Consider the following 24,380-nt stretch of genomic DNA (forward strand, 5'->3'; position numbering starts at 1 on the left):
CAGGAGGAACTGCATGAGGGGAGTCTGCGATCGACCTTTAGAGGAGGTCCTCGACAGGTTCATCCGGAGTCTAGTGACGGAGCCTCTGACTGTGCCGACTCACGGCATGGCTCGACATGTCTTGTAATCCCGTCGATCCGCCTGCGGAGCCAACACCCCAATTTGGCCTAGTCTGGTGAGCAGGCCAGGCCTGGATTTGTATGCTGGACCTTGTGAAAAGCCAGCCGGAGCACACCCTGGATCTTCCGCTCTTGTGCCGTCGACCTTACGGGGGCTGAACGCGCTGAAGCTGCATGCGTGGGCAGTGTGACAAAAGGACGATGCCGCCATTTTGCCACGTGGCGTGTTTGAGCTTGGGCACTCAAATCCGTTGACATCGGCTTGTCACGAGCCGCATTCGTGCCTTTGACGCTTTTCCTCTCGTCCATGAGGCATCACCAAGTACTCTGTCTTGTCTGCATGTCTTGTCTGCATGTTGTCTAAGGTTTATCTCGCTAGGGTTTCCTTCGAAACCCGTAATCCGTAATTCCCTAGTTAAGAGCGGGTTATAGATTGATTATAACATTGTCGTGAATGTTTTGCTTGTGTTGTGTTCCCCGATGTGTCCCCAATAAATCTGGCTGATTCATATGAAAGTTGCCGCTTTCAGTTTATTTGTGCCGTGCTGAGGAACAATTGGCTCGATTTGTATATAAAAGCCAAACGGGCTACGGACTGGCAGACTTCGCTCGGTCTCCGACAAATCCAGTCTGTAGCCGGGGTCTATTTCCACAACTGGCAAGGCACAGGTGTATTTTGGTATCGTGATCTGAGGCGCGTAACCCGAGGCCTGTGCCGAGCCAGCCGGCGTTATAACCCCGGAGACGGCGGTGCTGATTAATGACGCTGAATCTTCAACATTTGGCTGTCAAGAGCGGGGTGCGAATCCCGCCACCGCCGAATCCATAACAATATATATATATATATATATATATATATATATCGATATACATATAACATTAGTGGGCATGACATGAGATAGTGCAGTCTTGGTGGTGAAGAAGGAGATAGTGCAGTCTTGGGGGTGCAGAAGAAGCTGTCAGATGGCTTAACACATCAATGGTGACCAACAAAAGCCTCCATCTCCTAAAATGAAACAATGTCCTCTTATTACAGTGTATAAGGGTGGTGTATAATCAGGGGTTCACACAATGTTTTAAATTAAGTTCTCCTATGAGTACCAGCAGAAATGCTTTGATAGTCATGGCGTCGTGTTTTCATATGTCAGATCAACAGGAAGCGCGGTCATGGTCATCGGGAGGCGGAAACATAGCTGGGCACGACGAAGCTGGGCCTATTGATGGTTCTGAGGTTTCTGTGTGTGGAGCACAATAAAAGATAAGCCGGGAGGCGACGATGGTTCGAGGGCATTGTTGAACAATGCCACGATACGTACCAATTGAGTTAGTGGAAGCTTTTGAGGAAGCCCTACCGTAAAAACTTATCTCTTCCGTCAAAATTGACCAAATCAAATCGGATTTTTTATATGTTGTACTTATGGACATTATGCACTGCTTCTAGGAAATGAAATTGCGAGAAAAAATCGAGAAAAAAAAAGTTCAAGTGGGCGTGGCTCCGACCACAAGGGGCGTGGGACGCCCCTCATACAAAAAGACACAACTAGACCATGATATCTAGCTTGTGTCCAACTTTCATCAAGATTGCATCAAACGTCACCGAGCCATGCTCTGGAGAGAGTCACAAACAGACAGGCAGACAGACAGACAGACAGACAGACACAACAAAAATATTGGTCACTGCTGGCACCCGCGAACCGATTGATGGCGCACTCAAACTGCTTTCCCTGCCTGATAACAGAGATTCTGTGTTGTCTGTGGTTAAGCGTTGTGTTATGACTGGCGATTGGTCCCATATACCAGACTCAGAGGAGTACAAACCATATTTACGTCGTCGAGATGAGTTATCTGTCCAGTCAGAATGCTTACTTTGGAGCCGACGTGTCGTCCCGCCAAAGCAGGGAAGAGAGAAGTTGGTTTCTGAACGACATAGTACCCATCCTGGTATTGTTACGATGAAAGCTATCGCAAGGTCTCATGTTTGGTGGCCTGGTGTTGATTCTTGTGTTCATTGTTGTGATATGTGTATGCAGCTCAGCAAGTCACCAGCTGAATCACCGCTGAGTCTTTGGTCGTGGCCTTCAATACCTTTGTCCAGGATTCATATTGACTTTGCAGGTCCGTTCTTAGGAAAAATGTTCCTTGTTGCCACTGATGCATTTTCCAAGTAGATTGAGTGCTCCATCATGTCCACCAGCACTTCTGCCACCACCATTGAGAATTTATGTGTCATGTTCGCTATTCACGGTCTACCTGATGTGTTAGTAAGCGACAATGGTTCGTGTTTTGCATGTCAGGAATTTCAGGAATTCATGAGATTGAATGGTATCAAACATGTCCGTTCTGTTCCGTTTAAACCCGCTTCTAATGGCCAGGCAGAGTGTGCTAAACAGACTATCAAGCAAGGGTTAAGATGTGTTACTCAAGGTTCGCTTCAAACACGTTTGTCACGCGTGTTGCGAGGTTACAGATCCAGACCACACACCGTAACTGGAGTGCTTCCAGCGGAATTGCTTAGGAAGAGAGAACTCAAAATCACACTTTCTCTTGTTCATCCTGACATCAGTGAAACTGTTGAGAACAAGCATCAGGGTCAGAAATACCATCATGATCGCACGACTGCATTGCGTGACCTTGCTGTAAACCAAGCTGTTTATGTACTGAACCACGGCCTTGGAGCGAAATGGCTGCCAGGGGTTGTTAATAGCAAGGAAGGAACTCATGGTTTTTTGTGTCAAGCTGAAAGATGGGCGAACAGTTCGGAAACATGTGGATCAGATCAAGCTGCGTTATATTGAGTTGGTGGGTGATGCGAAACCTGTCATTCATCCAGTTATTGTTCCGTTATCTGGGAATGCAACTGTTGTGTCCGAGCCTGCATCTGAAGGTGTTAGTAACGCGTCTCCGCCAGAAGTCTCTGTACCTGTACCCGCTGCCAGTCCGGTGCGTTTGTCCATGTCACCGAAATCTGTACCTGTAACAGGTCCTTTGCGTTGGTCCTCCCGTGCACCAAAACATCCAGACCGGTTGGATTTGTAATTAAAGGGGGAGATATTGTGATGTATTGTTACGAATCTGGAAACCATTCGCCTTCACACATACAGTTGACCCAAAGTTTAGTTATTTCCTTAAGTACATGTGGATAGTTAGAATCTCTCCTCTTTGTCTAATGGGAATTTCATGTGTGCGCTGCGAGTTTCTTTCTTGTTAGTCTTCTGCATTAAATCCCCCTCCACTCCTTCAGCGCCATTACACATGTGTTCGAGGCCACAGACATAGGAGGGGGTGAGATCACCTCAGGGCCGACTCCGCCCCAGCCACATGGAATGTTCCCCTTGTCCAATCGGGGGTGAGATCACCTCAGAGCCGACCCCGCCCCAGCCAGATGGAATGTTCGCCTCGTCCAATGAGGGGAGGACACCGATCGCCCGATGCTCCCCCGACCAATCCGGAGGCGAGTTACCTCAGAACGGATCCCTTCACCTGCCCGGGGGAGGGATAAGAAGGGTGGTGAGCTGTCTCAGTGGGGTCTTGTTCAGGGTTCCTTGGTGGTCGGTGGTCGTGCTGGTACTCATGGTGGTGGTGGTCGTGGCAGAGGTGTTTCGTGGTGCTTGTGTTGTCGATCGTCATTTGTGGCTAGCTGGATCGTTTGTGGGACCCTGGCTGCGCTTGTTGGATTCTAGGTCGTGGGTTCGAGTCCCACCGTGGTGGGTTGTGTTGGAGCGCTCGAGCTGGGGATCCCCGTTCCTGTCTACGGACTCCGAGCTCCTCAAGTGTGAGTCGGTAAAACCGCACGAGGCGGCCAGGTACCCGGCCAGACTCTGAGCCTCAGCTCAACTTCCATCCCGAGCTGAAGGGCCGAATAAAGACCCATGAGGTCCATTTCTTTTTGGGTGTGTGTGTCTGTCTGTGGCAAGTCTGATAAGTAGAAATCGTTTGAGTGATTTCCATTGTACATTTACATCTATATTCGTGGTTAAGTCTGCTCTGTGTTTCCCTCCCTCTTACATTGTAAATAAAGAACTGTTAAATGATCCAGTTCGTTGTCTGTGCTTTCTTTCATTGACCCAGTATGGTTCGGGCTTGAGAATTAGGGAGGCCGATTGTGCCGTAAATTGTCATTTGGACCGGCGCGGCTTTGGTAATTCCCGCTCGGTTACGCTGGATCCGAGTCGGTAACAGCGACTCGGTTCGGACAAAACGGGCCGAGGGTGTGGCTTACCCAGTAGCTAGACCACGTGGCTACTTAGGTAAATTGGAATCAGACAAAAAGACCCTAACCGCGCGGTCGAAATATTGGCGTCCACGGTCCATTAAACGACCCGTTGACTTCGGAGTTATCCGGAGTGACGACCTTCAATTCCGGTATTCGGTAGGAGACGGCCAAACTGCTCCATCTAACGGTCGGCCTTGCCACCGAACCTGGCACCACAACAGTATCACCACAGTTCCGGAAGGACATAGATGCCATCGAGAAGGTTCAGCGCAGGGTTACTACATTGATTCCGGGCCTAGCTAGACTCAGCTAGGAGGAGCGGTTGAAGGAGACAGGGCTTGACACACGAGAAAGGAGGCGGTTGCGAGGAAATATGATAGAGATGTTTAAGATAATTAAAGGTAGAGATAAAATAAATGCAGATGAATTATTCAGCAGGGGAGACAGTGATAGGACCAGGGGCCTGAGAGTAAAGAAGAGGAGAATTAAGACGGAAGTAAGGTGGAGGACTTTCACTCGGAGAGTAGTTAATGCATGGAATGGTCTCCCTGGAAAGGTAGTGGAAGCAGAAACAGGAGATAAGTTTAAATTAGAATCAGATAGGTACCTGGAAGTCATGGAGATAGAGGGGTATGTGGATGTTGATTAGACTTTTTGGTAATTTGAGTATTGATGGGTGATTGTGTATGGAGTGCTGTTGGTGGGGGTCTTGTTAAGGGGGGTTGTGTGGTTGATGTGTGTTTTTAACCAAGCCCATGCTCCCCCCCCTCCTCGAGGGAAGAAAAAAATTACTACAAAAACAACAAAAAAATTACTACAAAAACAACCCCCCCCCCCAATTTTTTTTTCTTTCATGAGTTAAACCTTTTTTTTTCCATTTTCTTTCTTGGATCTTGGTTTGGTGTGGTGTTCGTGCAGGCATGATGGGCCTGAGGGACCAGGGCCATAGCTGGAGCTGAGTGACATACACACGGGACCGGAAATGGAGCTGAGTGCTGTGAATAAAACTGACGTGAAGTCGAGTGCATTGTGCTCGGTCTGATCGTTTGTACTTCACGACATTACACCAAGTTTTTTTTTTTTAATATTATTATTGTTATTTTTAATCTCGTGAAAAAGAAGCACGCGTTTTCGAGCGGCGTATAAATCGCCTCGCGTTGTAAAGTCGGTTTCCTCGTCCTTTCGCATTACGTTTCTTGTTTTTGCCCACGAGGGTGAAGGTCGACCTTAAGTTGTTATTATTATTTTTTTTAATCTCGTGAAAAAGAAGCACGCGTTTTCGAGCGGTGTATAAATCGCCTCGCGTTGTAAAGTCGGTTTCCTCGTCCATTCGCATGACCTTTCTTGTTTTTTCCCACGAGGGTGGAGGTCGACCTTAAGATGTTATTTTTGTTTTCTTACAGAACATTTAGAAATGCTTTAATAACTGTCCCAAGCAAACCTTGCGGAGGTGGATTGAAGAATCTAAAAAGGAGACGGAATAATTCCTTCACTCGTGCGGAATGATTGAAGGTGAATGAAGGGTTATTCATTGCCGTCGAACGAATAAATTTATAACATCAATGAAACTCGTCCAGGGATCGTGACGAACCTGCTAAACAAACACGAATGAATTTTCTGTGTCCAAACTTACTCAGATCGAGCTTCTCACGGTCCCAGTGAGTACATTTAATGGCTTGTTCACCATGTTGATGTTGGTATTGGTGTACAGGAGCGGAATGGGAGTTTTTAAATTATATTTGGCTAACAAAGATGTATCATTTATCTTGGAGGTAAGATAAGGACAAAAAGAGGGCTTTGGAGGATGGCTGATCATATTGAGGAAGGCCGAGACTGTTGGAGCATGAAGGCCAGAGCAGTGGCAGATTGTTGTTGTTGTTGTTGTTGTTGTTGTTGTTGTAGACTGTGTCGAGGCTCATAGAGGAGCGAGAATACAGAACGAAACAGGGACGTAATGGTGTTATGAATCTGGAAGCCTTTTGCACACAGACGGCCAGTCCCCGTAGTTCAGTGATTTCGATAAGTATGTGTTTATAGTTAGAATCCATCCCCGATGTCTAATGGGAATTCCGTGTGTGCGCGCTGTGAGTTATTTTATAGTCAGGCTTTTACATCTACAACAACAATAACAACAACATCAAAAACAACTACAACGGCACCGTCCCTCATTCAACCCGGTCGCCATTGCCCACGTGTTTTTGGCTGAGGTCGTGGGTGGAGCCTCCGTCGCTTCGGATCGAAGCCCCGCTCCAAGGAAGGGCATGGACCGTTTCCTCCAGCCAATGAGCGGAGGGCGAGCACCACACTCGCGAGCCCCAGCCAATCGGGAGGCTGACCACGAGTCGTCCGACAACCCCCTCGTCCAATCAGGAGGCGAGGGGTGAGAAAATAAACCCCTCACACCTCAAGAGAAAAAACAGTACAAGAGGACGACAGACCGCAGTGTTTGTGGTGATTGCGGCGCGGTCTGTGGTCGTGGTCGAGCGGTCTGCAGTCCTGGTGGCGATTGCAGCACGGTCTGTGGTCGTTGTTGAGCGGTCTGCTGTCTTGGTGCTGACAATGCCAAGGTCGTGGGTTCAAGTCCCACCGTGGTGGTTCGGGGTCGGTGTGACCGCACGAGGTGGGACAGGAACCCCGGCCCAGCTCTACCGAATAGACCCACGGGGTCCAGTTTCTTTTGGGTGTGTGTGTGTCCGTGGGCCCTGTCTGTAAGTAGAATTGTATAAGTGTTTTCCTTTCCTTGTAAATTACATTTTCTTATTCGGATAACTCTGCTCTGTGTGCTCCTCCCTCCCGATTAATGTAAAATAAAACCCCTGTTAAATGTACCAGCTCGTTTTCTGTTCTTTCTCTCATTGGCCTAGCAAGGTGCGTATTGAGAAATAGAAAAGCCGTTCATGCCATAAATTGTTCATTTGGTCTGACTCGGCTTTGGTAACTTCCGCTCAGTTTCGCCAGATCCGAGTCGGTGATAGCGACTCGATTCGGACAAAGTCGGCCAAGGGTGTGGTTTCCCTGGTAGTTGGACGACGTGAGTACTTGAATAAATTGGAATTGGACAAGTGGACCCTACGTCACGCCGTCAAAATATTGGCGACCACGGTCCTCTAAGTGACCCGTGACCTTCCGGAGTTGTCCGAGAGTCATGACCTAAATTCCGGGTGTTCGGTGGGAGACGACTCCACTGCTCCACCTAATGGTTGTTTTTCACTACCAAACCCCGGCCCACAAAAATAGAACGAAATGAACAGGAGGGAAGGAGCGCTCAAACAACAGGGTTGAGGGAGACTCAGCTTCAGCACAGGAGATTCCAATTGTCTTGAAGGCCTTGCACGGCATCAAGCAGAGTAAGGTGTGAGGCAGGGACGCCAGCTCTTAGGGGAGAGTGTTACTCCATCAAGTTGTGGATGAAGGCCTTGCAGGTGGATTGTTTGTGTGCAACACAAGGCTGCAGGGTAGCATCATTGGCTGAGGGCACGGCTGTTAGGGTTATGGAAGGAATATGGAATTTGGCCACAGTGCCGGCGATAGCTCACCTACTCTTCGTGAAGGACATTGTGGGATCTTTAACGTCCACCAACTAAAGGCAGCAGATGAAACACCCGGCTGATCCAAGGGATGGTGCTCACCCTGTACACATTGATGAATCACTGTACGCGAAACTCAAGAGTGACAGTTTATTGGCTGGACAAAATTCTTTCCCCTAGGCTCGATGGCTCGGAGGTGAGTGTGCATACCTATAGGTGAGCTGACAACAGGGAGACCAACACACAGTGATGCACAAGGAAGCAGAAGAGGACAAATGAGTATGCGGCATGCAGTTAGATGGGTGGGCCAACAATAAGGTAAATCCATCCATCCATCGGGACCATACTCTGTGCAGAGCGTCGGTGCTGCCGATGCAGTCTTCTGGGCTATTGAGCACAATCCTGGACGGGTCGCCACTCCGACACAGGGTACTCGAATGGCTCAATCATCTCAGCAACCGAGTACTCATTTTGCTGACCTGCGAAGATAGAAACGATAATGGGCAGACTTGTGAAAAAACACAAGATGTGGGTCACCACCTGAAAGGACTGTTTAAAATTTTTTTTATTATTTATTGTATACCTTGTCGAGGATCGTATGAGAGCTAACACACAACGCACAGCAAGGGAGGTGGCGGACAAGAGGGGTGGGAGAGGGAAGGACAAAACAATGGGGAACAGAGACATTAGGAGATCTGTGGAAGGGAGAGGGATGGGGTACACAAGATGGATATTACAGGGACTTTCAGGAAGGAAAGCAGGGAATTTTGAAGGAGGTGGGTTTGGGGTGGATTAACGGGGGAAGAAAAGATTGAGGTTTTGGATGGGGCAAGATAAGAGGAGGTGGTGAACGGCTGTTTTGAAAGCCTGGAGGGAAGAATGGGATTGAACAGAGTGAGGGAGTTTATTCCAAAGTTGGGGAAAAAGAGGAATGAAAGAGTGAAGATGAACAGTGATTCGTGATTTTGGTAGTTTTACAAGGGGGTTGCTGTCAGACCTTGAGTGCCTTGTGGAAGGAAATATGGTGGGGACAAATCGCAGACAGAGCAGTGCGGGGGGGGGGGGGGCAAGACTAGAGAGGACACTGTAGAAGACAGAAAGACCACCGCCCTGCCTGCGGTGAGAGAGTGAGAGGCCCAAAGACTCAGCTTCATCGCGGGAGATGCCAATGATCTCAAATGCCTTTGTTTCCACAGCGTGAAGCCGAGAAATGTGAGAGGAAGGAGCACCATCCCAGAGGGGAGAGCAGTACTCCATAAAGCTGCGGCCAAAAGCTTTGCATGTGGTCAGGAGCTCAGATGGGCCGAGGAAGGACTTTGCACGAGGGAGGATGCCCAATTGGTGACTGGCTTTGGAGACCAGGTTGGAAATGTGGCTTTCCGAGGAAAGATCATGGGAGACACAGACAGACAGAGACTGAGACATTTATTGATTGATTGATTGGGACCATACTCTGTGCAGAGCATTGGTGCTGCTTAAGCAGTCTTCTTCGCTATTGGGCACAATCCTGGATGGGTCACCACTCCGACACGGGATACCAGCAAGCTGGCACTCATTTTGCCGACCTCGGAAGGATGACAAGCTGAGTTATAACCCCACCTGATATTAGTTCAACAGCTGAGCGGGATTTGAACTCAAGACCCTCGGATCCAAAGCCCACCACCCTAACCATTAAGCCAACACCAGGCATAGTGAAAAAAGTTGCACCTTTAATCCAGGAGAATGGTACCATCCCAGCCTCAGCTGGATGTTGGCAACCTCAAGGATGAGAGGGTAGCTGAGGAGTTTGCAAACAGGCTGAGTGGAGATTTGGGTGGGGGGTCTGGGTGCTTTGGGGGATCCTGAAGAGTTGTGGCGTGCCTTCAAGACCACCATCCTTGATGTTGCCGGAAGGTGTCTTGGAACTCACCGGAGGGCGACGAAGAATTTTGTCTCTCAAGGGAAATTGTTCAATAGAAGTGCAAGGTTAGACTCAAATTATTCCACCAGAGAGAAGTGGGACAAAGCAACAAAGGTGAACCCTAAGACTAGGTTTTTGGAAGGATAACAAGGTGTTGCTTAATGAGCATGTGCGACCTGTAATTGCTGGAGAGGAACAAAAGGCTGAAAATGGCAGTGAGGATAAGATCATATTTGAAGTGGCACTGGAGAGAAGCAGTCTCTGTGCTACAGAGCCTTCTATTGGGAGATATTAAGTTCCCCAAGTGACTGAAGTTGCACTGTCTTTACAAGTGCCAAATGAGCTTCAGCAGCACAACCCAACAGAGAAAAGCTGCACTCAATGGTACTCTTTCAGATGCCTTGTACACGGATTAGGGTCTAAATATATATGGATGGAATGAGCTATGTGAAGAATTACAAGGGAACGTGTTATTAATAAGCAAAGTTGGATGTTTATGATGTTCATAGCCCCTTTAAGTAAAAAGTTTCATCAACAAACCATTTGCACTATTTGTTCAAACCAAGAATGTACCAAATTTCCAATTTACGAGCATGGTAAGACTTGTATTTTGTATAATGCTGGATCATACCCACCTCTCTCTACCCCAATTCTTCCCTACCTTTTAATCCCTCAATCTGCACAATGATGGAGGGTGCTGCCGACTTGTCCCTGCTGGTTGCTCGGGCTCAACAGTGCCAACAGTACAAGACAGGGATCCTACGGCAGCGACAGGGAAAGGAGTAGTGGTCAGAGAAATGACAGCAAAATGCAAGAAATTGTTGATTATAGATCCAGGTGTCACTATGAAGTTTTGGGTGTGTGGCCGGGTGTGCAAGCTGCCCAGTTGAAGGATGCTTTTCTTCATCTGTGTATGGCTACCCACCCTGACCGACACCCCATGGACCCCAATGCTCCAGCACGGTTTAAAAGGGTAAGGTGAACTTCTTTGATCTGTAAATAGAGTCATGACATAATGCATAAAACGTGTAATAATTTATGGTGCTGTGTGAAGAAATGGTGTGTGCTGTGACAGGTGTGTGAAGCATACGCCGTGCTAAAAGACCCTGTGCTGAGAAGTCTGTACAATCGAGAGAATCTTCACACAAAGCGAGATCATGAACCTCGAATGAGGAACAGGGCAACAAGGCGTGTGATGACATGCAAGGTACAGTCGATGTTTTTTGAGTTGTGGTGTAGTCAAAGGGAATTGAGTTGTGGAGCAACATTTTCCCATAATTGTTGTGTATCCTACAGGTACCTTTTGACTTTGATGCATTTTATCAGGGTCACTACGGTGACTTATCCTCACAGACTGTGCGCCGCAGTGCTCGTTCAACACCAGCACCATCGTCCTCTAATTTTGCAAGCATCACTGTATTGTTGATGCTTTTTTTTGCTGCAATGGCAGCTATGGGTGGAATCAAACTGATGTGATGTCATCACGTACGAGTGTACAGTATTTAATGTGTCAATTAAATGTCAAATTTCAAAACTCACAAATGGAAATTCACGAACTCAATTTGGAAATTCAGTTTGAAGATCCAGTGGAGGTCGGTAGTCATGCTGAAAGTTTTCTAACCAATGTTTGCAATACAATGGCTGTAAGGAGAGTTCATAACGTGTTATGTTCGGAAAAATAAAAAGCTGTGGAAATGGATTAATGTTCCTTCATGCCATAGATCTCAAATTTCTAATGACTGTGTATGAACAAGGAGAGTGTAGTCCAAAATGAGGTGAAAATGTAATTTTCAGGGAATCTTGATCATACTGTATCAACAAAAGTATTGGGATAATGAAAAATATGCAATGTTGACAATGAAAATAATGTATTTGATGTCGAAAGCTGACGAATGAGGAAATTCGTGCACGTGAATCCTGGGCGATTCACCTCAGAAGAGTCTCATCAAATATGTGTTGCATATTCGAAATCCCCCGACATGAATACCTTCTCTCACCTGAACATTGGCAATGAGTAGGGCATGTTTTCCTCCGTGAGTTAATTGCTTGTGATTTTGAAAAGCAATCGCTTAACTTCTGTGTTTCTCATATGCGATTTACACACATTTGATGCCTCCTCGAGTCAGGGTGAGTTGGACAGGATGTTAGAGTAAAGTCAATGCCGTATTTTAAATTTTATTTTAAAAGACAGTGTTTTGTCGATGATCAGCTGGAAAGGAGGCTGAAAATTTCTGCCATTTTTCCATTCCTATCATTCACATTTCCCAAATGGCCTAAAATGAATGGTATATATATATATATATATATATATATATATATATATATATATATATATATATATATATATATATATATATATATATATATATATATATATATATATATATATATGAGCCTGGTGTTGGCGCAGTGGTTAGGGCAGCGGCTTGGGATCCAAGAGGTCCTGAGTTCAAGCCCCGTTGAGCCACTGAATTAATACACCAGGGGGTTGACTCAGCCTGTCATCCTTCCGAGGTCGGCGAAATGAGTACCAGTATACTGGGCCGGTGTATACCCCGGTTAAAATAGGTGTACCATATCCCTGTGTCGTAAGAGGCGACCAGGGTTGCGTCAGGAAGGGCATCCGGCGTAAAACATGTGCCAAATCACTATGCGGATCATAATAGATGATCCGCTGTGGCGACCCCTAACGGGAGCAGCCGAAAGAAGAAGAAGAAGAAGATATATATATATATATATATATATATATATATATATATATATATATATATATATATATATATATATATATATACATTGTACTAGTAGTATTGCCCGGCGTTGCTCGGGCAAGCAATAAAGCCCGGTGTTGCCCGGGCTTTCTTGCAAATTTTCTGAATAGCTGTTAGGGGTTAGCGGTTAGGGTTAGCTGTTAGGGTGAGGGTTAGTGTTAGGGTAGCGAACCCTAACCCTAACACTAACCCAAACCCTAACCCTAACCCTAACAGCTTGGTGTAGCGGAGGGAAACAGCGCCCAGGGCAAAGTGGAAATTTGCGTCCCCCGTAGGCCTTAAACTTGAGTGGATTTGAATGGAAAATCCCATAAGGGATATCGATTTATCGATTTTTTTTTCGAATATCGGAAGTGTTATGGAAAAAATTTATAGCCAATGACCTAAGTTGGACCAAAAGCCATAATCGTACCGAATTTGAATGGAATCCGTTGGAGTTTGTGAAAATGCATCAAAACGAATTTTGAGGGGCCTCTTAAGGAAGACAATAATATCATTAGTACATGTGCCAAATCTTTTTTCATTTCATGCAGTAACAAAAATCTGATGGTGGAATAAAGAAAGGGGCGTGCCGAAATATTAATATAGATGTATCTTCCTCTTCTTTTTTCGGCTGCTCCCGTTAGGGGTCGCCACAGCGGATCGTCCGTATGATCCGCATAGTGATTTGGCACATGTTTTACGCCGGATGCCCTTCCTGACGCAACCCTGGTCGCCTCTTACAACACAGGGATATGGTACACCTATTTTAACCGGGGTATACACCGGCCCAGTATACTGGTACTCATTTCACCGACCTCAGAAGGATGACAGGCTGAGTCAACCCCCTGGTGTATTAATTCAGTGGCCCAACAGGGCTTGAACTCAGGACCTTTTGGATCCCAAGCCGCTGCCCTAACCACTGCGCCAACACCAGGGTATATTAATATAGATGTATATCTCTATTATAATACCAAGCTTGCACACTAAAAATTCGGCTCGCCATCACACGATCCCTATGAAATTGCTGTGGCACTTAGCAGACATGCCGACAATGTTTGGGAAGTCTTGGCGTTCCATAGTCCCACTTGCATTTTGCACAATGCGTATTTTTGTCATTCCCCGTGTACGGTCTGTCGTCTGCTACCAGCTATGTTGTACTGCTATCCCGTGCATGTGCACGGGTATTGCTAGTATATATATATATATATATATATATATATATATATATATATATATATATATATGTATATATATATATATATATATATATATATATATATATGTATGTATGTATGTATATATATATATATGTATATATATATATATATATATATATATATATATATATATATATATATATATATATATATATGTATGTATATATATATATGTATGTGTATATATTGTTGTGGTTGACCAAATTCGCAAACCACCATTCAGGTCCCTTAGGTGAGATATCTCTGTAAGTATATGTGTAGTTAGGCCCAAACCCGTTGTTTCGAGGGAATAAATGTCATTCAGTCGGGCTGCGACTCTTCAGGATAGCCGTTTTTCTTTTACTATCTTTATTTTGGACCAGCCGCCATTACTACCACCACCAACCACAACGCCGCTTCACAACAACAACCACCAACCACAACGCCGCTTCACAACAATAACCACCAACCACAACGCCGCTTCACAACAACAACCACCAACCACAACGCCGCTTCACAACAACAACCACCAACCACAACGCCGCTTCACAACAACAGCCACGACCTTTACCGTCACAACTCGCCACCATCGCATCACCACCATTCTTGCGCCACTTGTGGGCACCGATACTGGACTCGTGCAGGGCGCGCACCGAGCAGCGTGTTCAGAAACATCACAGACTTTCCGAGAAAAACGGATCAAAAACGACTCACGCCCACTTCTGTTCCGTCCTATCGGAGAGCGTGGGGCGATTTGGCCCCGCCTCCAGGGCGTTGGAGTGAGGTCGCTATATGCAAATTCATGGATCAAAAAGCATTCACGCCCACTTTTCCTCGGTCCAATGGGGAGCCAGTTAGAGAGGTGAAGGGTCGGAGGCAGAGGGTCAAAGGTGAAGGAGCGAAGCCACGGGGGATATAAACGGCCGCGCTCGCCAAACGGGGAGTTGTGAGTTCGGAGGGGAGAAGTCAAGAGTGAAGAGTTGGGACGAGCCAAGAGAGGAGACGGAGAGGGCGATTAGATGGAGCTGTGGAGAGGTGGCGGCGGCGAAGGCGGACGAGGGGGTGCTCGCGTCGGTGCCGGGAGCTGCAGAGGGAGAGGGCAGCAACGCGACCGAGGTCGAGGAGGAGACGCTCGTCGCGGGACCCGAGACAGGGTGATATCCTCCTCCCCCCCGAGCATCAACAACCCCCTCCTGTTTCCCCCCGCGCTGAGATAGTGCGACAAGGGGGCCCCTTTCCCACCCCCAACCAGACACTGTCCGCGAGGCCCGCGGAGTTGGGGCGCCACCGCCGCTCTGCATCTCATCATCAGACGGGTAGGCCCGACACGGTCTCGGCCCCAGGCCCGCCTACCCCCCTCATCCTGGAGGGTGGTTCTTTTCTTTTGCTTTGGGAATCTGTGTTGTCGGCGCCGTCTGTGAAGTAAAATTGTATAAGTGTTGCTGTGTGCCCGGTAGTCGGATAGCTCTGCATTGTGTTTCTCTTTTATATTTGCTTTTTGTGTAATATTGTGTTTCTTCTCCTTTTACATGTGCTTTTGGTGTAATTGTATATGTGTGCTTTCCGTTCATCGCGAAATAAATGTGAGTTATGTTGAACTGTTTTCCCGCTTCGCTTCGTCTTTTCTTTCATTGAATCTCCATCTTGCTTCACGTAAAGGGTTGGTCGTGGGCTAAAACGCCCGATAAATAATCGAACCGTCGAGGCCGACGAATAACACCGCTCGGTTATCCCGATAGTACGGAACGGGTCGCTTAAAGTGGCCCGTGTCCGAAGTCGACCTGCGGCGAGGTGCGATCGCCCGGTCTACCCTCCGTGTGGGTACTTAGGTCGAATTTGGCGAGCAACCCTATCCCACGCGGGGGCCGATTGGCACGATCGTGGTGAGACCGAAAGGTCCACCCGTGACTAGTTCCCGGCGTTAGTCCAAGAGGGTCACGACTGGATTGTCCGTCCGATGGGCGACGTGCCGCGATTCGAGTTACGTGGCCGTCCGCACGCCGGCGGGCGCGAATCCGCAACACTGGTGTCAGGTCGTGCGATACAAACTCATCGCCCTCCTCGCGGCACTGGTATTGGAGAACGGGAAAACAGGCTCTCCTGTCTCCAGCTAAATTCACGGGAATCGGTCCAGGGGTGAGAGGAGCGACCCCCGATTCCCTCCAAATTACGAGCGAGCTAAATTAACCCTTTAAGAGAAGCAAGATGGCATCTCAAGGCGAGCGGGAGCCGGGGGTATTAGAAATGGATGTAGAATGTGTAGAATCCATGGCTCAGGATGAAATCCCCATGCAGGAAATGTTGGTTGTACAGGAAAACGAACTCGCCCAACTGAACCCAGAGCCCGAAATGGGTGCGGCAGCGGCCGCGGTGTATGACACCTCCCCTCCCCCTCTCCACCAAAACCCTTCCCCAACCCCTGCCGAAACGGCTCACCCAAGCGCACCCGACATGGCCCAGCTATTCACCATGCTGGCACAAATGAATGCGGAAATGACAGCGAGGATGGACGCGAATACACAAAAGATGGATGCGAATGCACAAAAGATGGATACAAACGCAAATGAAATGAAAAACGAAATGAAAGGCATGAACAAAAAGATGGATACAAATACAAATGAAATGAAAAACCAAATAAAAGGAATGAACGAAAAGATGGATGCGAATACACAGCAAATGAACAAGCAAATGAGGGAAGAAACGAAAAAGCTGCGGGGTGAGACGCAGAACATGGGCCGATGCCTGCAGGCAGGCATGAAGGCCGTTAGCAGGGAGCTTAAAATGGCGACTCCACGTGTAGGAACGAACGAGCTGGGAGGGGGTGCAACGGCTGACAGGCCCGCGGTGGAGGCGGGTGACAAAATAATTCGGGGGCGTGTTGGGCGAGGGTCGTGACGATGACCGAAAGGGAAAAATTAAATGGGGAGACCAAAACGTGCGAGACGAGACACGAGGTGACGACAAAGGAAATAAAAATAGTAGAGACAAGGGAGGTAAAGGGTGAAGAGGTGACTGAGTTGGCAGAGACACGGGAGATGGGAACGATAGAGGGAAGACTGCACGATGAAGACGGGGTAAGTGACGCACACACACACACACACACACACACACACACACACACACACACACACACACACACACACACACACACACACACACACACACACACACACACACACACACACAGGTAGTGGAGGACAATGGGGGTGAGCTGGTGGACTGGGTGGAGGCCCAGTGCGAGCAGCGGGATAGCCTCCTCCAGGAGCGAGGGGAGGGAGTCTGCCCCCTTGAGGCGAGTCACGACCAGGTGAGTTCGGTCGTGCTTTGCGAGGTTGAGAGGAGTGCTGTGGACAGGTGCACGGAGGGCTTGGGGGGTATAGAGGCCCCGGAGACCCTTGTGGGGACACGAATCCCCAGTGTGGGTGTCCCTGTGTGTGTGGTGCAAGGCGTGAGTGCGTCCCCGTGTGTGGAAGCGACCCCGTGTGTGAGTGGTGTGGTGGCGATGGTGCCGGAGTACGTGCTTCCCAGCACGCCGTGTGTGGATGAGGCACCGTGTGTGGAAGAGGCCGTGTGTGTGGATGAAACGGCCAGTGTGGATGAGGCACCGCGGGTGAGTGCCCCCGCGTGTGTGAGTGAGGGACGGTGTGTGGATGAAACACCGCGGTTGAGTGCCCCCGCGTGTGTGAGTGAGGGACGGTGTATGAGTGAGGCACGGTGTGTGGATGAGGAACCGCGCGTGAGTGCCCCCGCGTGTGTGAGTGGTGTGGTTTGTGTGAGGGAAATGGCACGAGTGAGTGGAAGGCCGCGAGTGAATGGAGCACCACGTGTGAGTGGTATGGTTTATGCAAGGGAGACCGTGTGTGTGAGAGAGCGGTATGTGAGGGAGATGTCGGTTGGCATGCGGGAGCACGCAGCCGCGTCTCCCGGTGTGAATGTAATGGAATGGAATGGAGTGTGAGCGTCGTAACACGCGGGAGTGCGTGGGTCGAATGGCGACGACGGCGACAGAAGAAAGAAAGCCGAGTAGCGGCTGTAGTTGTTTCGGGGACCGTGCCGGGTTCACCCAGCAGTGAGCACGAGGTCCGTGCTGTGCAACGCACGAGGCCCCCACGTGCTCGCTTGCGAGAGTGAAGTCCCGGTCCGGAAACGCACGCGGTGGATTTGCCGATCCCGCGGACGGACAAAGTTTAGGCAGGATTACGGATTTGGACCGGACGGGTTCTCCACGCGATCGTGTGTGTTAAGCTCCAACGGGCAAAGCACATGTGTTCGCGTGGGGAACCCCTCGAGACGTGGGGCTTGTGTTTTTTTTTTATGCGCACGGTGACGTCATGGCTGCACGCGGGGTTGGAATCCGGCAGGAGGGGTATCCCTGCCGGATGGTTCCGTCCAAGGAGGGACGAGGTACACGTGCAGCTGCATGACGTCACGGGCAGGTGCAAAGTGCGCGAGCTGTGAGTTGCCGCGCTGGTGATGCGCATGTTAAAAAAAAAACAAAAAAAAAAAAAAAACAAGCCTCACTTTCGGGTGCACAGGATTCCTGGGCATGGGGTGGAAGACCCCCTTGACCAGGGCACAGGATGGAAACTAGTTAGGGGGAAGGGTTAGCTTAGTTAGACCGACTTCATGGGGCAGGGGTAAGTCCTCATGGAGTCCGTGGAATGGATTAGTTCGAGGGATTGTAGCCAGATTTAGGTTGGGAAAGTTATTTTAGAGATTTGGAGACAGTGACAGACTTGTGAATGTGTAGAGGGGACGTAGTTTAGCTATGTAGTGTTAAAAGGAACGTGCTGTAGTTTAAGGGACGACGTGGGAGCACGGGTTAGTTAGGGTAGGTAGTTAGAAGGATGGCAGAGTTCAGCGTGAGTGTGTTGAAGAGTTGGTGAGTGAAGTGGAAGCATGTGCTTGGTGAGTGAGTGAGGCCAGCGGGTCTGTGTGAGTGGAGCGAATGGGGAATGCATGGTGCAATGAGTGATTGGGGGGAGGAGTGACCCACCCAAGGGACCCCGGGGTCAGAGTAAAGTGAGTTAGGGGGTTAGTCAAATTGAAAAATGGAGGTCGTTTTGCTGTTGGTGGGAGTGTAGGCTCGAAACCCATTTGGAGGGGTGCAGGAGCCCTGTTGACGGGTTGGGAGCGTGGCTGCGAAAGGTGAGTATCGCTGAGTGGGTACCCCGGGCACCAGGCTAGTCGGCCGTGGTAGGCCAAGGGCCCATGGGGGGCCGGGATAGCGTAGTGGGCACGGGTGCGCCTGCTTGGTGCGGGGGCCCGGGGCGCCATTAGCCGCGTGGGCAGTGTTGTGGGCACGGGTGACCCTCGGAAAGGGGCCTGGGAAGCCAGCCTGCCACGTGTGCGTTTCAGGGGAGGTGCCATGGGGGGCACTCCCCGGTGTTAGGGAGCTGGTAGGCTCGGAGGCAGTGTAGTGCCCGGGGGTGCCATAGCGGGAGATTCGGCAGAGGGTCGTGCCTGCCAAAGGGAGCCACGTGTCACAGCCATGAGACCGTGTGAGGGCACGGAGAGAAAATTGGGGGGCGAGGCCCGAAATTGTGAGGACACCAACACAGGCGACGGGAATCTGGGTTGTTAGAACCAATAGTTTAAGCGAGAGGCGCTTGTTGAAAGCCCCGGGGTAGTTTAACAGTTAAATGTATAGGGTAGATTAGGAAGTGTACCCCTCCGCACCATCCATCCCTTCGCTCTCGTTGTGGGCCGCTGGACCCACTTTGGTTATAGATCGCCGAACTCTGGGGAGGCCATCCTGAGGCTTCATTGGGCCTCGACACAGGCGTTAGCTCTCCCTTATTCCCCTCCGGGAAGGGAACGTAGGGGTTGGGAGTAGGCTAGGTGACAGGATAGGTTAGCCGAACAAGGACGATAAAGGGGGTTAGGGGACGATTTATAGTGGGGAAGTAAAATAAAAAAAATAATAATAATAAGTTGGGGCTAAATTGGGGTTTGACAAATTAAGGGAGTGGGTATAGACAGTGACAGGCAAAGGCGATAGGTTGGGAGGGAGACCGTAGGGTAGGTCCGAGCCCGCCTTCCGAGTGGCCAGCACCACCGCACTCCCTCCACCAACCTCCACTGAACGGCAAAGGGCCAGCTTCATCGGCTGGCTGTTTTTCTTCAAGGCCTGTGCCGGCCCACTTCATCGGCAGCTGTTGTGTTGCTGCAAGGCCTGTGCCGGCCGGATCATCTGCAGCTGTGGTACTTCAACGCCTGTGCCGGCCAGTTCATCTGCCGGCTGTGTTTGCCTGCAACGGCCTGGTTCTGCAGGCTGTGTTTGCCTGCTGCCTTTGCCATGCCATGCCATGCCCACTGCCCACGTTCACCAGCCCCGTTCAATTTTTGCTTTGCCCCCCCCTGTTCATTTCCATGTGCGCCAGGATCCGCAAGGCAACAGTTTGCAAGCTGCGAGAACTGCCCTGTTGGCAGCTACAACATGGGCCTGCAGTGGTGGCCCGTGCACAGTGTTTGCGTTCATCCATTCAAACCATTCATCCATCCATTCGTTGTGTTCATTGCGTGTGCCACTTGAGCTGGCACGGAGACTACGTTTGTGCAGCCCATGCACCGTTGTGGTTCACTGCGTTCAGTTCAAAAGGGAAGGCCTTGGACTGCGTGTGAGCAGCCGGCCACGTTCCCTGTCACCTGCAAGTTCACGGGACTGTTCAAGTCCCGTGGACGTCACAATATATATATATATATATATATATATATATATATATATATATATATATATATATATATATATATATATATATATATATATATATATATATATATATATATATATATATACACACACAGAGATATATATATATATATATATATACATGTGTGTGTGTGTGTGTGTGTGTTTATGTGTATGTATATATATATATATATATATATATATATATATATATATATATATATATATATATATATATATATATATATATATATATATATATATATATATATATATATATATATATATATATATATATATATATACATATATATATTTCACCCTTCATTCAAGTCTTTCTGACTCAGCAGAGTGAATGGAAAGATGACTCAGATATAAATATGTAATCAAAAACAGTCAACCAATGGACTCACCTCAGAGAATGAATGAAGAATGCTGAGAAACCTGAGAAACCAGGTGATGGATATGGGTATGATACTGTTACCAAAGATTCGTAAAAATAAAAAAACACATAGAAAAGTTGATTCCGTCATCTCAAAATAGCTGCATCCTCATCATCATCATCATCATCTTTATCTGTTGAAATAAAGTGAAGATCTGCTTCTGCTGCTGGTGATAGTTCTTTTTCAATCAAGACTGCATATTTACCCTGTGCACGTAGTACAAAGTGGGGGGGGGGGGGGGGAGGTGGTAAGCAATTGGTTAACTGTTTGTGTCTGTCAGTCTTTGATTGAAGAACAACTTCATATGTTCAATTGAATTTCATATTTGAACAATGTGAATACAAATCAACCTGTCTGCACTTCCAAAAACCTGCAGATGGGCTGTACTTTGGCTCTGAATTTGGAAATATTTATTACATCTCATCCTGCACGTATATGCGCACAGTGGAGTAGAGCAATTGCTTCAATCTGTTTGTCTGTCTGTCTGTCTGTCTGTCTGTCTGTCTGTCTGTCTGTCTGTCTGTCTGTCTGTCTGGCAGTCAAAAACAAAAATGAAAATTATTCCAAACAGGAAACTTAATGTTTTTAGGGGTGTCATAAAGGACACAAACAACAGGCACAAATAGCTAATTGAGCATGTTAAATAAGGAGGTGTGAAGGAGGGTGTTTCCAAAATGATTCAACAGTGATAAACTTCTGATTCAATGTTGTTGTTTTTTCTACAGCCTTTAAAACTGTTTTTTTTATTTCATCTGGATTTCCGTTTGACCCATCGGCTTCATATTGTTACCATCCTGTCTGTTATTCAAAGTTAATGAACAAAGCTAATGTAGACCGTGCTCAGAAACGCAAAGCAATAGTTGAAAAGATCCTTCCCATGTCCTTTTTCTCAAGATTGTGCAGGGTAAAGTGTTCCACGAACCCTCAAGCTCATCCTGATTTTGCTGATATTGTTGTGGAAATGACATATAGGGGCTAACCTTGCATAGAATAGGCTAGTTATCTCCCATGTTCAATGCATTACAATAAGGGTGAGTTAATTTAATTGTGATATTGGCTATGCATCGTTTTATGCTTCGAAACATCTCATACGTCCACCCCCAATGTTTGTGTCTAATGCCGCCATCCCCGGAAACCCCTCGTTGATGTGCTTACCTTTGTAATGTGTCTTTTATGTACTTTAAAATGATCTGACAGGCCACCAGGTGCAAGTTTAGGTGGGAAAAGCCACACTTTGATCCTGACCAAAACGAAGGAGCACCATCTGAGTGATGCGTCGATGGGTGGTGCCCCCACCCATAAAACTGGGCACCAGACCAATAGCGGCCAGGAGGAGAGGGGCTAAGTGCGTCATCAAAGTGGGGAGGGGCAAAAGCCATGAAGACAGGTGGAATCCATGGAAGGGAGTGTGGTGGGGGGACAGTAGATTCCTGGGAACTCTGCTGGAGAACCAGCACATGAGTTGCCATAGAGTTTCTCCCACAACCGATCCCCTTTGCTACTGCAGTCTACACCATGCCCCACCCAGGAAGCCATGCCCATTCTCTGTTTGCCAGGGTCAGTGTGTGGCAGGACCTGTGCTTTGCCTGCTCGTGTCTCCACCAGGGGGTCGGACTGTGTCCTGGTGTATTTTCAATCTTGTCTGACTCCTGTAATATGAAAGAGGCCTTAAGACTTAGATAATTAAAGTTCCCGTTCGTTCATTGATCCATGGGTGTGTGTTAAGGGGTGCTTATTTGTGATTACTGATTGCTTCTCCTTGTATTCCCACCCCATGTTCTCACAATTAAATTTTTAAACCATTTGTGTTTTGAGTGAATTGGGGTGGGTCTGATTACGATTGAAATTGTGCACGTCTGTTTAAGGACAAAATGGATATGGTTGATTAGTGCCCTTATGAGGCCGTACCATGCGCCTAACGACTCCACTCGGTCGTTAATTGATATTTGGCGTATGTTACAGCTAATGTGACTCGGTGGTTCCACTCGGTATGGTATCGAACCGAGCAACTGGACGAACCAGACGACTTCAACAATATAAACATAGGAGCAATACCCCTGGGCGCTCACCTGGTAGCAGCTGGATAACATAACCATGAAGCACTGGTAGGCATGGATGACCCTCAAAATATGTAACGGAGAACAAAGTAAATACTTTTGGATGTTTTTTTTTTAATGCCGTGAAGAAACTTTGGCACATCACGGGTGATAAAGGTTGGGGTCGTTTCCGAGAAGAAAGCAAATGCATATTTTGGGGGGCAACCTCCCTGTAAAAACCCTTACTCAGATTTTTTTTAATGATGTGAGCAAACTTTTGTACACCACGGGTGATGAAGGTGGTGGTCAAATTTCATTGGAATTGTGTGTGTAGTTTCTGAGAAGAAAGGAAATGCATATTTTGGTACAGGTCTACTACTCCATCATGGTTTAATGGACGTGTTCGAACATCGACACCCACGCCCCCACTTTCTGTCCAACCTCGCAATGAGAGTCCAGTGGCGTGCTCAGTCCGCGATTCACTGTCTTTTCTGAGTCTGTACCGTACACACTTGTTTGGATTTCTTCAAGAGCTGTTTACATTACATTGCCAAAATGAAAGTGCAAATTCACTGCAGAACGAAAGATAATATTCCCATCGTTTTCGAAGTGGTCGAGAAGAATGGGAAGCCAAGTGCTTAGTATGTGGAGCTGGTACGTTGCCGTCTCTGTGGCAAACAAAGGTGCTATTGATTTCCAATCTCATGTGGATTCGGGCAAGCTCTATATTTCCAGTAATAATTCAGTATTTCAACTGGAAGAACGGTGGTTTGCAGTCAAAATTAATCGAGGTCCAGAACACACCAAATGTGACTGCCAAATGTGATAAATGTTACGATTGCTCAATATGTAAAGGAAACACTTGAAAAAAGTCCCTCTCCAGAAATTTTTTGAAAGTTAAAATATGGTAACCCTAGTTTTCTGGTAAGCCAAAGATGTCTTTGGAAGTGTCATATTCACAATTTCAATTATCCGAGCTATATAACGATGTATCATATATTGTTACAGCCCGGGGTTCGAGGTTCGCCACGAGGGGAAGTGCTTGAGTTCCTCCCAAACACCAGGTCTTGAGGCCACCAGCCGTGGATAACTCCGTGGCTTGGCGGTTTGCTAAGCAACCACGAACGCTGATTGGTAATGCCAATCATTGCAGGGTGTCATTTCATCACGTGGTTACCTTACCTTTGAACAACCACACTAAGAGGGTTTCGTGCCCTCAGTGCACACTTGGATTGCTGCCAAGTGATACAGTGAGTGTACACTGGTTAACAGAGCAAATCACGTGGGGTAGAACTTCCTGGCGAACACTAGATCCGGTCGATGCTGGATCAATGGAGGAAAAGACATGACGAACTGCATACATTTACAATACAAGCAATGTGTTTATTTCCAGAAAGGGCGAGGAAAGGTATGTGGCACAAGCAACGGTTTTAATACATGCAGCAGGGAAAACATGGATGGGTAATGTGTGGCAAAATAAGGGCAATGATTTACAAAAGCAA

General features: G+C 47.8%; 1 protein-coding gene across 3 annotated transcripts; it reads left to right on the forward strand.

Moving 5' to 3' along the window:
* Window positions 1-5,789: 5,789 nt before the first annotated feature.
* Window positions 5,790-22,646, forward strand: LOC147031388 (dnaJ homolog subfamily C member 30, mitochondrial-like). Of its 3 annotated transcripts, none has more exons than XM_085862193.1 (4): window positions 5,790-5,990; window positions 10,453-10,732; window positions 10,835-10,966; window positions 22,040-22,646. In XM_085862193.1, the coding sequence occupies exons 1-4, from the start codon at window positions 5,941-5,943 to the stop codon at window positions 22,112-22,114; spliced, it is 537 nt and encodes a 178-aa protein (XP_085718319.1). In that variant the 5' UTR covers window positions 5,790-5,940; the 3' UTR covers window positions 22,115-22,646. The 3 variants fall into 3 exon arrangements, with proteins under 3 accessions (XP_085718319.1, XP_085718317.1, XP_085718318.1); XM_085862191.1 differs by lacking the exon at window positions 22,040-22,646 and adding an exon at window positions 11,056-11,458; XM_085862192.1 differs by lacking the exon at window positions 22,040-22,646 and adding an exon at window positions 11,056-11,458 and having other exon boundaries at window positions 5,853-5,990; window positions 10,495-10,732.
* The last annotated feature ends 1,734 nt before the right edge of the window (window positions 22,647-24,380 follow it).

This window comes from Eptatretus burgeri, chromosome 2, assembly GCF_056783735.1.
Source record: "Eptatretus burgeri isolate ZD-2024b chromosome 2, Ebu_testis_v1, whole genome shotgun sequence".
Taxonomy (NCBI): domain Eukaryota; kingdom Metazoa; phylum Chordata; class Myxini; order Myxiniformes; family Myxinidae; genus Eptatretus; species Eptatretus burgeri.

Coding starts and splice junctions, on each gene's coding strand:
- LOC147031388 (XM_085862191.1), top strand. CDS start 5,941: ATGAATTTTCTGTGTCCAAACTTACTCAGATCGAGCTTCTCACGGTCC. Junction 5,991..10,452: donor TCGAGCTTCTCACGGTCCCA/GTGAGTACATTT, acceptor ACAATGATGGAG/GGTGCTGCCGACTTGTCCCT. Junction 10,733..10,834: donor CTCCAGCACGGTTTAAAAGG/GTAAGGTGAACT, acceptor GTGCTGTGACAG/GTGTGTGAAGCATACGCCGT.